At 38.5% G+C, this 16,520-nt stretch overlaps 3 protein-coding genes across 5 annotated transcripts in view; 2 read left to right on the top strand and 1 right to left on the bottom strand.

Moving 5' to 3' along the window:
- Positions 1-429: 429 nt before the first annotated feature.
- On the bottom strand, positions 430-11,101 carry ora6 (olfactory receptor class A related 6). Its single transcript, XM_079584224.1, has 3 exons — positions 11,033-11,101; positions 4,418-4,839; positions 430-911 (listed from the first exon to the last, which is right to left on the bottom strand). The coding sequence occupies exons 2-3, from the start codon at positions 4,734-4,736 to the stop codon at positions 676-678; spliced, it is 555 nt and encodes a 184-aa protein (XP_079440350.1). The 5' UTR covers positions 4,737-4,839; positions 11,033-11,101; the 3' UTR covers positions 430-675.
- Positions 5,024-10,564, top strand: LOC306983670 (uncharacterized protein). Its single transcript, XM_079584223.1, has 2 exons — positions 5,024-5,756; positions 7,690-10,564. The coding sequence occupies exons 1-2, from the start codon at positions 5,361-5,363 to the stop codon at positions 8,020-8,022; spliced, it is 729 nt and encodes a 242-aa protein (XP_079440349.1). The 5' UTR covers positions 5,024-5,360; the 3' UTR covers positions 8,023-10,564.
- A 314-nt stretch (positions 11,102-11,415) lies between the features above and the next one.
- The window catches only part of mgab (MAX dimerization protein MGA b), a 31,106-nt gene continuing 26,001 nt past the window's right edge, over positions 11,416-16,520 (top strand). For all 3 annotated transcript variants that reach the window (XM_079584713.1, XM_079584714.1, XM_079584712.1), the window contains exons 1-2: positions 11,416-11,572; positions 15,856-16,520. The exon at positions 15,856-16,520 is cut by the window's right edge and continues 172 nt beyond it. In XM_079584713.1, the coding sequence (XP_079440839.1) occupies positions 15,923-16,520 (598 nt within the window). In that variant the 5' untranslated portion in view covers positions 11,416-11,572; positions 15,856-15,922. The remainder of the gene's footprint in view (positions 11,573-15,855) is intronic.

Here is a 16,520-nt window from a genome sequence, read left to right as displayed (position 1 = left end):
CCCAAGCTTTTGAATGATAGTGCATCGCAGTTTAAAACGGATATCTTAAATAGTACTAATATTTCACTGTCTTCATTAAATAAATGCAGTCTTGTTGAGCAGAAGAGATGTCAATCATCTTGAGTTATTCTAAACAAGAAAATTGTTGTGTGTGTGTGTGCGTGTGAGTGAGTGTGTGTGTCTGTGTGTGTGTAAACAGCTTAATTTATCCTTATTGTTTCATATAAAACCGTCACAATGCTAAAAATACACAAAAATCACATATTTTTATACTAAACCTAGTAAAATACAGCAATAAAACATGACAAATTGTGTGACATAATTTTCATCCAGACCAAATATAATAATCCAGACCAAGAAATTATGAACACATGGGAAATAGTCAGCTTTATTTATATAGCGCTTTATACAATACAGAGTGTTTCAAAGCAGCTTTACAGAGATTATAGGAAAATAATGCAACAAAGTGTGTTTCCAGAAGAAAACATGAAATATTTAAACAAAAAAATACTAAACCTCAGCAGTGAACATGACACATGGTGGTGTTCAATGGCAGTTGTAGGGAATGTCTGGACATCATCAGTGTATATAGTTCATGTGAGCGGATGCTGACAAACAGAAGCTTGTTGGACGTGTTGTGTGTGTGAACAGCTTTGCACACGTCTACAGTAGCGGTCACCTGGTGAAGCGGCGGCGGCTGAACAGGCTGTTGCCGATGCCGTAGACGTACGGGCTGACGGCGGAGTAGAAGCTGGTGATGAGGAACTCCAGCTCGGACCAGGACGGCAGTGTGTACGGGTCGTAGGTCAGATGCAGGACCAGGTACACACTCCAGTTCAGCTGGAAGAGCGTCATGGCCGTCAGGACGGCTATCGTGCTGCGCTGGAACCCGGACACGGCTCTCTGCTGCACTGCAAAAACAGTCACGCTCAATTTACGGTAAAACAAATGGCAGCTGTGCTTGCCAAAAATCTACCGTACAAAATACGGTAGCAATATTTTAGGTTTTACAGATTTATCTTAACTTTACAGTAAAAAAATATGGTAGCAACATTTTAGCTTTTACAAACTTTAATTTAAAGTAAAAAAAATTTGGTAGCAATATTTTAGATTTTACAGACTTATCTTAAATTTAAAGTTAAAAAAATACGGTAGCAACATTTTAGGTTTTACAGACTTATCTTAAATTTACAGTAAAAAAATACGGTAGCAACATTTTAGGTTTTACAGACTTATCTTAAATTTACAGTAAAAAAATACGGTAGCAACATTTTAGGTTTTACAGACGTAACTTAAATTTAAAAGTTAAAAAAATACGGTAGAAACATTTTATGTTTTACAGACGTAACTTAAATTTAACAGTAAAAAAATACGGTAGCAACATTTTAGGTTTTACAGACTTATCTTAAATTTAACAGTAAAAAAATACGGTAGCAACATTTTAGGTTTTACAGACTTATCTTAAATTTAACAGTAAAAAAATACGGTAGCAACATTTTAGGTTTTACAGACTTATCTTAAATTTACAGTAAAAAAATACGGTAGCAACATTTTAGGTTTTACAGATTTATCTTAACTTTACAGTAAAAAAATATGGTAGCAACATTTTAGCTTTTACAAACTTTAATTTAAAGTAAAAAAAATTTGGTAGCAATATTTTAGGTTTTACAGACTTATCTTAAATTTAAAGTTAAAAAAATACGGTAGCAACATTTTAGGTTTTACAGACTTATCTTAAATTTACAGTAAAAAAATACGGTAGCAACATTTTAGGTTTTACAGACTTATCTTAAATTTACAGTAAAAAAATACGGTAGCAACATTTTAGGTTTTACAGACGTAACTTAAATTTAAAAGTTAAAAAAATACGGTAGAAACATTTTATGTTTTACAGACGTAACTTAAATTTAACAGTAAAAAAATACGGTAGCAACATTTTAGGTTTTACAGACTTATCTTAAATTTACAGTAAAAAAATACGGTAGCAACATTTTAGGTTTTACAGATTTATCTTAACTTTACAGTAAAAAAATATGGTAGCAACATTTTAGCTTTTACAAACTTTAATTTAAAGTAAAAAAAATTTGGTAGCAATATTTTAGGTTTTACAGACTTATCTTAAATTTAAAGTTAAAAAAATACGGTAGCAACATTTTAGGTTTTACAGACTTATCTTAAATTTACAGTAAAAAAATACGGTAGCAACATTTTAGGTTTTACAGACTTATCTTAAATTTACAGTAAAAAAATACGGTAGCAACATTTTAGGTTTTACAGACGTAACTTAAATTTAAAAGTTAAAAAAATACGGTAGAAACATTTTATGTTTTACAGACGTAACTTAAATTTAACAGTAAAAAAATACGGTAGCAACATTTTAGGTTTTACAGACTTATCTTAAATTTACAGTAAAAAAATACGGTAGCAACATTTTAGGTTTTACAGATTTATCTTAACTTTACAGTAAAAAAATATGGTAGCAACATTTTAGCTTTTACAAACTTTAATTTAAAGTAAAAAAAAATTTGGTAGCAATATTTTAGGTTTTACAGACGTAACTTAAATTTAACAGTAAAAAAATACGGTAGCAACATTTTAGGTTTTACAGACTTATCTTAAATTTAAAGTTAAAAAAATACAGTAGCAACATTTTAGGTTTTACAGACTTATCTTAACTTTACAGAAAAAAAATACGGTAGCAACATTTTATGTTTTAAAGATTTATCTTAACTTTACAGTAAAAAAATATGGTAGCAACATATTAGGTTTTACAGACTTATCTTAACTTTACAGAAAAAAAATACGGTAGCAACATTTTAGGTTTTACAGATTTATCTTAACTTTACAGTAAAAAAATATGGTAGCAACATTTTAGCTTTTACAAACTTTAATTTAAAGTAAAAAAAAATTTGGTAGCAATATTTTAGGTTTTACAGACTTATCTTAAATTTAAAGTTAAAAAAATACGGTAGCAACATTTTAGGTTTTACAGACTTATCTTAAATTTACAGTAAAAAAATACGGTAGCAACATTTTAGGTTTTACAGACGTAACTTAAATTTAAAAGTTAAAAAAATACGGTAGCAACATTTTATGTTTTACAGACGTAACTTAAATTTAACAGTAAAAAAATACGGTAGCAACATTTTAGGTTTTACAGATTTATCTTAACTTTACAGTAAAAAAATATGGTAGCAACACTTTAGGTTTTACAGACGTAACTTAAATTTAACAGTAAAAAAATACGGTAGCAACATTTTAGGTTTTACAGACGTAACTTAAATTTAACAGTAAAAAAATACGGTAGCAACATTTTAGGTTTTACAGACGTAACTTAAATTTAACAGTAAAAAAATACGGTAGCAACATTTTAGGTTTTACAGACGTAACTTAAATTTAAAAGTTAAAAAAATAGGGTAGCAACATTTTATGTTTTACAGACGTAACTTAAATTTAACAGTAAAAATACGGTAAAAACATTTTAGGTTTTACAGATTTATCTTAACTTTACAGTAAAAAAATATGGTAGCAACATTTTAGCTTTTACAGACTTAACTTAAATTTAACAGTAAAAAATAAGGGAATTGTGTGAATGTTAATTTATGTATTTTCTTGTTTTTTACTGTAAATTTAAGTTAAGTCTGTAAAACCTACCTAAATTACGGAAAGTTTCCGTACTATATACAGTAAATAACTGTGATAGATCTAACGTACATTTAATGTTCATTTCATGTTTCAAACTACATTAAATGTACGGTTAGATCTATCACAGTTACAGTATTTACCGTATATAGTACAGAAACTTTGTTAACCAATTAACAGTTTTTCACTGTCGCATTTTTACTGTTAAAATACCAATAGTTTTTTACAGTGCGGAGGATCAGGATTCGGACTAATTAGTTAATTAATCATTATACCATGGTCTGGGTGAATACTCGATTCTGATTGGCTGCAGGGTGTCCGTTAAAAAGTGATAGAGGACACCTAAATAAACTGTCAGGCGTAACCAAGGAAACCAAGTTATTGTTTGTAACTTGTAACTTTAGATTTCGATTGTAAAACTAATTAAAATATAAAGTAATGTTTTAAAAATGTGTTATTTGGCAAGTGACCATGGTATAAGCGGGTTAATGCCCTTCGAGGTGTCTCCGCTGCGCGTCGGCCGGTTCACACCTCGCCGTCGTCCATTAAAACCTGACAATGGACACCTCGTCGGGCATTAACCCTTAACACACTGGAAATATACTGAATTATTCTGGCCGCAAGTATACCTGAATGAGGAGCGCGAAAATGATCATTGTAAAAATGCATTGAAAGTTTACTTTCAAAATAAATGTTTCAATATCCTGAAGTTGTAGTGGGATATTTAAAGTTAAATTTTACAGTTTTTCACTGTAGCATTTTTAGAGTCCTTTACCGTTCGCATCCCGCTCGGTGTGTCCAGCGTGCAGGATGAGGACGCGGACGATCATGGCGCTGGAGAGCGTGACGATCAGCAGCGGGACGAGATTACACAGCACGAGGAACGAGTACTTGTAGACTCGGTTGCGGGTCGGGCATCTGGAGGACGTGCACTGGAAGAAGTCCACCGGACAGGCCGGAGACGAGGAGTTGGAGTGCCTCCAGTCCAGGTTCACCAGGAGCGTGGGAGACGCGAGGAGTAGCGCTAGTGCGGCGCAGGACACAGCTAGCGCGCGGGCTGGACCCGGGCCGTCCATCAGCACGGGCAGGTTCATGCGCGTGCGCAGCTTCTGGCAGCGGTACACGCTAATGAGGACCGTGAACAAGATGCTCCCGATCTCTCCGAAGATAGTGAGGAACTTCAGTCCTCGGCACGCCCTAGACACAAAGAGTTTACATTATTGTATTTGAAAGAGATTCCTTTTTTCAATCTTTAAATATATGAAAAGTGTATTAGCATCATGCTTTTACCCACTTTCACAACTTTTAATGCACTTTAAAACAATTTTGCTTAAGTATTTTTTCTAAATTTTTTTAAAACAAGCTTGCTACAAACGTCAATAACAGATAAAAACAGATCTTGGTCCTGCACGCAGATCACATCTGATGCCAAGGAACAGGTCTGAAGCACTGCAAGAACTGCACTCAGATCAGTAAGCCAGGAAGTTCTCGGAGTCGGAGAACATCTGCATAAAGAGTGGATTACTGTGGAGACCTTGAGCAAGATGGAGGATAGGAAGAAGAAGAAAGCGGCAGTCAATAGCAGTAGGTAGAGCCGCACAAGCCCAGGCTCAAAGAGATTATGCAAAAGCAAACAACGCAGTGAAGAGGAGTATCAAGAAGAATAAGGAAGACTGTGAGTGGACTGGCAGCATACAACGGCAATATGAAACAAATGTATGCCGTCACCAAGGGACTGTCTGGAAGATCAGCAAGCCAGAGCGACCGGTCAAGGACAAACCGGGAAAGCCCCTGGAAGAGATCGAGCAGCAGATGAAGAGGTGGGCCGAGCACTTCCAGACCAGCTCCAGCGGATCCAGCGGATCCAGCAAACATCGACCCGGCCGTCTCAGACTTACCCATCAACTGTCACAAGCCACCCGAGAGCAGACCGGGACAGCCATGAGCCGCTGAAGCCTGCGAAGGGGACTGGACCCGATGACCCCCAGCAGAGGCCCGGACAGCAGACCTGGCGGCACCAGTGGAGGTGCTGTACCCGCTCTGAGATGATCCGGGAAGAAGAGGAGATCCCCACACACTGGAAAGAGGGATACCTGGTCAAGATCCCTAAAAAGGTGACCTCAGCAATTGTGCCTCCACACCCCTGTCTGTACTGTTATTCTTTACAAGTGTGTGTATTTGCACTTGACTTAAAAATATATTTGAGGTGTATATTTAACTGTGTGCTGAAAAAAATAATTGTAAAAATGCATTGAAAGTTTCAAAATACATGATTAAATATCCTGAAGTTGTAGTTTATTTTAAGTAAAATTGTACTGTAATTTTTAAGTTTACTTCCTCATGCTTGGAATTCACTTCATTACTTGGACATAAACTGCTTTCAGAAAGTATTAAAGCATATGATAAATGCATTGAAAGGCTATTTAAAACATTTTTAAATAAAGTGTATGCAGTGTATAGCTAAGTAATATTTGATTATTAATGTGCAATTGTTATTGAAAACAAAGCGAGCAATTTGTAGTATTTGGAATAAGCCAAAGGTATTACTGAGCATTTACTTTTTACTCAAATATAATACACTTATGATATATTGCTTGTGTTTCGAAGACACTCGTAATGAATTTGTAATGTACTTGTAACACAAATAAAGTACACTTTAATATCACTAATTAAGTGTCAAGGCAATCAAGGCATACACTTGAAGTATACTTAGCACACAAAAATACACTAAACACACTTAAAGTTAAGCTTTACGTAAGGGATACTGTATAGGAGGCGGTTGTTATAGCGAATACACCCCCGACGGGCTGATCGGGACCCGGCGATGTATTAATAGCGAATACAGCGATGTAGGCTATAGCGATTTAAAAACGATTGCTAAAGAACAACGTGTCCATGGCAACGCTCTGTTTTTCATGGCAACGGTGTGTTATCTTTAGCAGCGGTGTTATCAAGAAATAACAGACCGCATTTTACATTAGAATTCAACCAAGCCATGTAATAATACACTTTAATTACAACTAAAATATACTTAGTACAAAATTAGTTGTTCCAAAATAGCACACTTGAAGTATACTACATTCTGGCTGCAAGAATACTAAAACCTTTTCTAACCGTTTATATACTGTCTATGGTCCTAACCAGAAGATTCCAGCGACAAATAATTTGTCTGTCCACACTAGACGCGACTGCGAGATGCGTCAATCAATCAAAACCCACAGCCAATCAGAGCAGCGTGTGGGCGGAGTCTCGCGGCGAGTGCACGGCACCAGAGAGTAATCTGACGGCAATCGCAAGAACATGGATAAGTAGCCTACCCTACATGATCAAATTCACAAATATTACACCATTTAAACATTATTCAAATACATAGGCTGAGTTACTAAAACAATATTTGTCTAAGAATACACTTGTTTGTTCACAGTTTAAACGTTCTTGTTTCCATTTGTTTAATTTCAAGATCTGAGGTGAATTATCCACTGTTGCTTTTACAGCTGCAAAGCTGGAGCACTAAATGATATCCCACAGTCACATGACACGCTTCTAACATTAAATCAAGCACATAAACAGCGCCTGAGATTATCAGTGCCACACTTTGTGTTTGTTGCTCCAGCGCGACGGCGCAGAAAAGTAGAAACCGCTTCTAAAGTAGAGTCGTCGCGTGTCGCCGTCGCGTGGTTAGCACAAAACTCGGAATAACACGGAAAATATGCATTTTATCGCGTGTAATTAGGACACGGTGTAGGCTTATTAGGCCTAAGCTTTTTTTTTCACCAGGAGCTTGAGGAGCGCGAACATTATACTTGTAAAAATGCATTAAAAGTAGCTTATACTTTCAAAATGCATTATTAAATATCCTGAAGTTGTAGTAGGCCTATATTTCAAGTTAATTTTTACAGTAATTTTTAAGTTGCACTTCATTACTTGGACATAAATGGCTTTCAGTAAGTATTAAAGCATGTGATAAATGCATTGAAAGGCTATTTAAAACATTTTTAAATAAAGTAATATGTTAATGAATGTGTTATTTATCACGGTGTTCACCAGGAGCTCATCAGGAAGGAGGAGCGCGAGAGCAGCACGTCGTACACGTCCACGATCACGATCTCCTCCAGGTTGGACACGCTGAGGCCGAGGAGGAAGATCTCGAAGGGCTTCAGGCGCGCGCTGTGGAGGATCGAGACCATCAGGACCGAGTTTCCCACGACTCCGAAGATGGAGATGCAGATCCTCAGAGCCAGCAGATCCACGCTCACGTCCTCCATCTCCACTGCAGGACACGGCTTTATCCCAAACTTCTGCTCCGGCGGATCCCTGATGATGAAGACGAAGAAGCTCCGGACGGCTTTATCCCGAGCTTCTGCTCCGGCGGATCCCTGATGATGAAGAAGCTCCGGACGGCTTTATCCCAAACTTCTGCTCCGGCGGATCCCTGAAGATGAAGAAGCTCCGGACGGCTTTATTCCAAACTTCTGCTCCGGCGGATCCCTGATGATGAAGAAGCTCTGGACGGCTTTATCCCGAGCTTCTGCTCCGGCGGATCCCTGATGATGAAGAAGCTCTGGACGGCTTTATCCCAAACTTCTGCTCCGGCGGATCCCTGAAGATGAAGAAGCTCCGGACGGCTTTATTCCAAACTTCTGCTCCGGCGGATCCCTGATGATGAAGAAGCTCCGGACGGCTTTATCCCGAGCTTCTGCTCCGGCGGATCCCTGAAGATGAAGAAGCTCCGGACGGCTTTATCCCAAACTTCTGCTCCGGCGGATCCCTGAAGATGAAGAAGCTCCGGACGGCTTTATTCCAAACTTCTGCTCCGGCGGATCCCTGATGATGAAGAAGCTCTGGACGGCTTTATCCCGAGCTTCTGCTCCGGCGGATCCCTGATGATGAAGATGAAGAAGCTCCGGACGGCTTTATCCCGAGCTTCTGCTCCGGCGGATCCCTGATGATGATGTCACTGTAACCGGATTAATTGGAGCTTCAGGAAAAGCTGGAGATGTGGGAGATCTGGGAACGCTGTAATTGATGCCGTGGAGATTTGCAGTCTTTCCTCTTGATTTCTCCATGGAGCTTCTCGTCTTCATCGCTGACGTGTTGATTGGCAATAAAGTTATGAGTTATGAGTTATGAACAGTTCTCTGCGTCAGTAATTAGAGATCTCTGACTCTCCAAACTGAATAAAGTTACACACACAGGCCGATCTCACCACACACACACTGAAGTGATTAATGTTTTTAAAAGAATCTCTTCTGCTCACCAAGGCTGCATTTATTTGATGAAAAAAACACAAAAAACTTTGTATTGTGAAATATTATTAGAAAGTATAATATCAGTTTTCTATAAGAATATATAGTAAAGTGTAATTTATTCCTGTGATCAAATCTGGATTTTCAGCATCATTACTCCAGTCTTCAGTGTCACATGATCAATATAAAGTTCAAAAGAACAGCATTTAATTAGTAATTAGAGATCTCTGACTCCAACTCATTTGAATAAAGTTATGTGCAATAATACACGTATGCCAATCTCACGTTTCCACATTACATACACGATGATTTTCTGTCAGTTTGACTTTAATTCATTGAAATGATGGTACAATAAGGTTCATTAGTTAACTATACATTAATTACAATGAACTAATAATGAACTGCACTTATACAGCATTTATTAATCTTTGTTAATGTTAATTTCAACTATTACTAATATTATTAAAATCTTGTTATCATTAGTTACAGCACTGTGAACTAACATGAACAGCTGTACTATTATTAACTAATATTAACTAATATTATCAAATACAGTAACACACACATTGCTCATGGTTAGTTCATGTTAATATATTAACTAATGAACCTTATTGTAAAGTGTTACCGAAATTATAACGATCCAGCAGTGAATGATTTGGCATGATGACACTTTCAGCACGGCCGCTCTATTGGCTCGCCTCTAGCAGAACTACACATGATCTGAATAATAACTCTGAATATGCCTCATATCTGATGAAGTCTCATCACTGATTCTGTTTATTAAACCCATCTGGAGAAATAAAGCTGACTTGCACAAAATATCATAGTTAGTTATTATGACATCTTGGTATTGATGAAGATATCTAACATATAGACTGTGAAAGATGAAATATTAATGTATTATGATTCACAGTAGAAGTTCAGAGAAATATTATCATGCTCTGGTCAAGATATAACTTAGTTATTCATCAGGTCAGATCATGATTACTGCCTTAAATGTTCAACAACACCAGTTGTGTCATAAATAACAGCATTTGAACTCTATAAGCTCATTAAAGTTTATTAAAAATAATAATTAGAAATGTTTTACAGCATTTTGAACCTCCACATATCAGCATTTTCCTGATGTCTCTGTCGTCCCACGATAAACATTTATGATTTCTCCCATTGGGTATATCAGTTAATGTTCTCTAATGTACTTCTCTCAATTTATGGGTTATTTATAGTGTTTGGGTAGTTTTTGTGTAACTTATAAATATTTCATTTTTACTTCTAATATTGTAGTAATATTGAGCCTAAATGTATGTAATGTGTATTCAAAACTATATAAAATATGATATACTGTAAAATGAAGGAATAATCATGCATGTGCATGAAGAAAAAAAAGCTAGTACTATAGTAAAAATAAATCAACCCCAGTATGCTGGGTTAAATTTAACCCAACATGTGTTTTGTCCTATACTTACCCAACCCTTGGGTTGTTTTTAACCCAGTGTTTTACAAGTGTGTATTACATTTATTTTACCAATTATAATCGAGGTTTAAAATGACAGGTTTAGAGATCATGCTAGTCTTTATTAGATAAACCTTCGGTTGGCATGTTTTTACTGATTTTAGCTGATAATGTAACAGAGACAACACTGAACATTGAGATTATCAAAGTAATTTATGTTAAAGTTAAATAGTGCATTTAAAGTTTATTGGCAATGTTTTACATATTGTTTCCCATCTAAATCCAGTTCAAAATACAGTAACATTTAATAAAATAAGCAAAAAAAAAAAACCCAGAATAATTCAGTAACAAAGAAATTTTCATTTCATGAGTATCAATAATGTATTGCTTTAAAAAGTAAAGGGTTTTGATCTTCCATTTCAGTTGTTTGATCATTAATGGTTACATTTCTTGACCTATTTTTAAATGTTTTACAGCACCCGGCTACAACACAAACATTTCTTTGACTATCCACTATTTATGTTGGCCAAAAGCCACCGAACTTCAGTATCTTAATTACCTGAGGAGGTAAACTTTAATTTTTGAACACATTTTGAAATGTTGATCAAACTGGTTTCTCCCATTTGATCAAACTAGACGAATAAAAGCAAAAATCACCACAGAATTCATCGAATCCATTGATTAAACTTACGAATGTTTGCGCGGCTGTTTTCCCTCCAAAAGATGACGCCACTTCCTGGACGACGATGCCGCTCGGGACGTCACGTGTGGTAAAGGGATTTTACAAAAGGAACATTTCGATTAGAAAGTAATTTAAACAAATTTAATATTTATTAATAAAGTGTCTGTTTGTATTGCAAAATTTAGTGGGGTTCAAAAATGAACTCACTGTGTATATTAACGCAATAATGACAAAGAAAATCGTATCTTTAATTGTCTGAGAAGAACTTGTTCTGTTGGAAAAGCTCCACTGTATATTAAACTGCCCACGATATTCCCGATGAGTTATGGCACGCTTCGATGACTCATCGCTGCATTAGGGAACGGCACGCCATTGGTCCGGAGGAAAAACCGCGCGAACAGTGAACAGTTACGGTGAGTGACGTCACTTGCCCGCCGCGCGCGGCTGATGATCAGTTGGTTTGGGAGGCATTTCGGTTGGGAAGCGAGGAACCGTACATTACACACGTCCAATAATGACTTAGACCGAATCCTGCTCAACTTAAGACAGGTAAGTGAGCAACACCTCGAATCCGTATGCGTTAGATGTCCCTGTTCTGAGTTAAAGTTAAACAGAGACGCTGTGTGTTTGTTGACTCGAATCCTCATGACAGACTCCCGCGCGCCGCGCGCGTGCTCGACTAACTTCGGCTAAACTATGTTTATGTTTGTGTATTGTGTTAATCTTCACTTACATACACGCTGCACGGAGATCGTTTGTTAGTGTGTATTACTGTGACAGCGAGCGATCGCCAGGTCCACTACAGTATCAACATGAGTGAAAGTCATTGCGTTCAGTAAATATTCCTTCTAGGAAAAATGGCATAAAATAGTAAACACGTGGTGTGTTTACATCACAATAAACCTTTAGTTGTCTGGAAGTGTGTAATTTATTTGCACAAAACTGATTTTTAATTTTCACCAAACCGATTTGCAGCAATAACAATAGCGGTTGCAGACAGGTTTCCGGAACACTCCCCTCGGCTGTAATTGGTCAGTCACACATATAGCCCCGCCCCCAACGCGCTTCATTGGTTGATTCATAAGTTGACATATCGGCGACAGCTGCTGTGTGTAAAATCACATTATTCTGAGGAGCTTTTCTACATCAAGTGTGTTTTTAATTAACTTTAGGAAAATTACATCTTGTTTTAAAGTAGCTTTGTGGAAAATGCTTGTTTAGTAAATATTCAGTTGTCAGCCAGAGACAAGTGTGTAACAGTGATAAACAGTTGTAATAATAATATAGTTATGTTCAGTTATCAGCTAACCCTGATGTAAGGTAACCATGGTGACAATGGCCCTCATTTATGAAAAGTGCGTACACCAAATTTCCAGCGTACACCTGGCGTACACACAAAACCACGGTGACTTTGCGATTTATCAATATGGACGTTGGCGTACGGCACGCTCAAATCCTACGCCAGCTCAGGAGGTGGTGTACATGTACGCACGGTTGGAGTTAGTGCTGAAATGCGCAGAAAAACAATTCCTAACACCACAAAACGCACTGACAAACTAAAGATATGATATATTATGACCCACTGTAAAATAACAACAACATAGAAATGATAAACTTCAGTGTTTATTTGTGTGAGTTAAGCCCGGCAGGTGCGCACGGACTGGGTTCAGGAATGAAAGGCTTTCAATGACCAAAACATAATTCAGACTGACAAAATAATTAAAATGACATTCTTCTTCTTTTAAATAATAATACTAATACAAATAATAATAATAACAACGACATTCTTCTTCTAAATAACAATAAGCGTCATTAAAGCAGCACTAGGTTACTTTTCTTTTTTTTGCTCTCGGGGTCCCCCTACAGTTGGGAAACAGTATTGTCCTCTACTACTGTCGTAAACTCTGTCACACATGCACGTGCATTTGTTGACAACCATGATAGCCCAGAACACTGCAGGAGTTCACATGCAGGTGTTCTGCTTGCGTCGCGTGTGAAATGTCTTCATCCAGGTACACTGGCATATATTTCAGCATGTCATGATATGAATATAATTTCATGGGTTTTATTTTTTTTTTCAAACGACAAATGATCGCGATGCTCATGTTTACAAGCCAGCGTCATTATAGTAGCCTAGTCTATTGGTTACCGTTTTACTGAATCTATATGATACTTCAATGCAATGTTTGAGTGGTAGATATAATAACCATATATCGTCAATATTATAATATCAAGCTACCATAGATGAATCTGCAAATTTTACAAATCGATTTGCATTATAGCTTGTTTATTTGTTTACAAATAAACAAATATCACAGACATGTTAGGTATCCTAAAATATTATTTTGTACATCTTATATATTTACTTGCAAGAATGTAGCCCCTACCAAACTTGTACACGCCGTTTAGACATAGGCTTTCATTTGATATTTGAAAGTCCGCATCGGTCGAGCATAGGGTTGCCACCTTTGATTTTTGAAAAACCGGGACATTCAGATTATTATTATTTTTTTGGGGTCTGAGTCTGAGTTGTAGGTTGTAAATAGTATTTTCTTTGACACTGGTGGCTCATCCGACTTTGTTGTGTTATCATCATAGACAGTGGTTATCCTCCTCGTCCGTCTCTCTCCCCATTTCACACAATAGATGTAAATAGACAGTTTTTAAAAAGCTAGCTAGCAACTAAACTCACACTGTATCATCTTTGGATGTGTGTTGATGCGCGCGCGCGACCGACCGACAGCACAGGCAGTTGCTAGGCGATACGTTGAGCTTCCAATCAAATAAAAGTAAACGCCTGGCATTGGCCAATCCACTGTTTTATCCGTTTTTACCATGGTTTTTACCCGTTTACGGACACAGGATTGGATGTACTGTACACAACTATGAAGAAAACACAGTAGCGGTAGACGGAAACGGTTTAATTTGAAACCAGGAAATTCTACTTTAGAAGTATATTTTCACAAAAAAACGGGACAATTCGTGTCCCGGGAAAGAATATGAATTTTCTGGGACTGTCGCTCAAAAAAGAGAATAATCCCTGGAAAACATCGGGCACCCCTCCTCCTCCTTCAGCTCACGCCAGCGAGGAAACGCTGGCCCAATGTTGATCCTCGCTCTGCCTTTAATACGATCACTTTCTCGTTTCCTCTTGTTGCTTTCCTCCGACAAAACCTTTGCTTTCTTGCTTTTCTGTGCTGCTTCGGCCATGACTATAACATTTGGCAAACAAACGCTAGTCTGGCTCGCACGTCCGATTTTAAGGAAGTGGAGGTGGTGGCGGAAGTGACGTATATGCCGTAAAGCAGTCGAATTTTGTAGTTCTCTTTGTTCGCCGGTTACTACCCGAAACCCGAAGTTTAAAAGTACGATTAAAAACGCTACAGACCCCGTCAGGCTATGGCAGACGTGTCATTCAACCTATTGCAAGTCGATGTACCATCACAAGAGACTTGGAAATATATTATTAAGGTTGAAAAGTAACCTAGTGCTGCTTTAATAATCAAAATCATAATAGAAGAATATTACAAATCGTCATGCAATTATTCACATCATCACTATTGTTCAATTCAATTCAAGTTTATTTGTATAGCGCTTTTCACAATACACATTGTTTCAAAGCAGCTTTACAGAAAATGCATTTCAAAAATATACATACAAAAATACAGTTAGTTAATCATGAAATTTAGGGCATAACATATCGCCGGCGTTGGGTCGTCTCTTCACAGGCGTCGAGTCGTCTCATCACAGGCGTTGGGGCATCTGAAGTCTCCTTGAGAGGCTGGATACTAACTGGAGCTGACGAACTCTATTTGAGTTATAGGGACAGGCGTCCCGAGATAACAACAAAAAAGGCAGATGGGAAATAATTAGCGTAGCTGCTGTTCATAATATGAATGCATTTGATCTGATTTAACTGTAGTATAAAAGGTACGATGCATCATGTGAATGCTTGGCTAAAGAGATGCGTCTTTAATCTAGTTTTAAACTGGTAGAGCGAGTCTGAGCCTCGGACAATATCAGGAAGGCTATTCCAGAGTTTAGGAGCTAGATGTGAAAACGCCCTCCCTCCTTTAGTGGACTTAGATATCCTAGGTACGACCAGAAGCCTCGAATTTAGCGATCTTAAAGAGCGCGATGGAATATATGGCGATAGAAGATCTCTTATTGTACACCCCATCACATGTGACGTCATGCGAAATTCAACGCTAATAGTTTCAAAACACGTGCTGTAAAATAATGCATTGTGATAGGTAATCTGCTCAACCAACCAGCGATTTAAACTGGGTTTCCACCGGAGAAGTTTCTCCTCTTTGCCGTCTTCCGTGTGTCCATGGTGTAAAGTGAGGGGAGGCGGAGACGTGAATATATAGGGGCGTGTTAATCTAATGACGATCGTTTTCAGCCGCGGCATTTATCAAGAGGCAGGTGTTGCGTACACCTGAATATCAAAGGTACGCACAGCTTCATAAATCAGGCGGTGAGAGGAGTGTAAGCATGATCTCACGCCAACATATACGCCCGTTTCCACGCAAGATTGATAAATGAGGGCCAATATGAGGGTCATATTGATATTTGACAGTTTGTATGTTGATCCTTCTGAGGAATAAAGGCACAGATGTGTTTCTAATAATCTGAAAGCAAAACACACTCACACACACACACACACACAGCGCTGTGCTGGACAGGTCGCGTCACTGTAATAACTGGAGAATAACAGAATCCGGGAAGCTTCATCTATGGTGTCATTATTCAGATCAATAACTGTGTGTTCGTCCGTTATCATGAGAAACACAGCATCACGGTAACACTTCCCTGTGTTCCTCCTGCAGGACCAGATGCTGAAATCCCGGGAATCCTGCGCCAGATCGGGATGAGCCTGTAAATGATCCCGCAGCGATGGAGGAGAACACAGCGAAGGAGGGAGCGCTGGGAGACACTGGGATTCACAACACCACAGAGTCCGACGGATCCGGAGAGAAGGATCATGGGATGGAGGTGAGGCTGGAGAACGAGTCGGTGTGGAGCCGCTTCCACAGTCTGGGAACGGAGATGATCCTGACGGATCGGGGAAGACGCATGTTCCCGTGCTGCCGGTTCCGGCTCACCGGATTAAACCCGAGTCTCAGCTACTCTCTCCTCATGGAGTTCACTCCGCTGGATGATTTCCGACACCGATGGAACGGGGAATCCTGGGAGCATGACGGAGCGGTGGATCCTCGTCCGGAGTGTGTTCATCCCGACTCTCAGCGTCCGCAGTGTGTTCATCCCGACTCTCCGGCTCCGGGTCAGCGCTGGATGGAGGGCCCGGTCTCCTTCTATAAGGTGAAGCTCACACACTCCTCTCCGGATCGGGATCGGGAGAGCGCCGGAGTGCTCCTGCTTCCCATGCGCCGCTACATGCCTCGACTCCGCGTGATTCCCGCGTATCCCGAGCCTCATCCCGATGGATACGTGTTCTCGTTCCCGCTGACGGAGTTCTACGCGGTGACCCGCT

The sequence above is a fragment of the Phoxinus phoxinus genome, assembly GCF_949152265.1.
Source record: "Phoxinus phoxinus genome assembly, chromosome: 16".
Classification (NCBI taxonomy): domain Eukaryota; kingdom Metazoa; phylum Chordata; class Actinopteri; order Cypriniformes; family Leuciscidae; genus Phoxinus; species Phoxinus phoxinus.
This window is presented reverse-complemented; position numbering and strand designations above follow the sequence as displayed.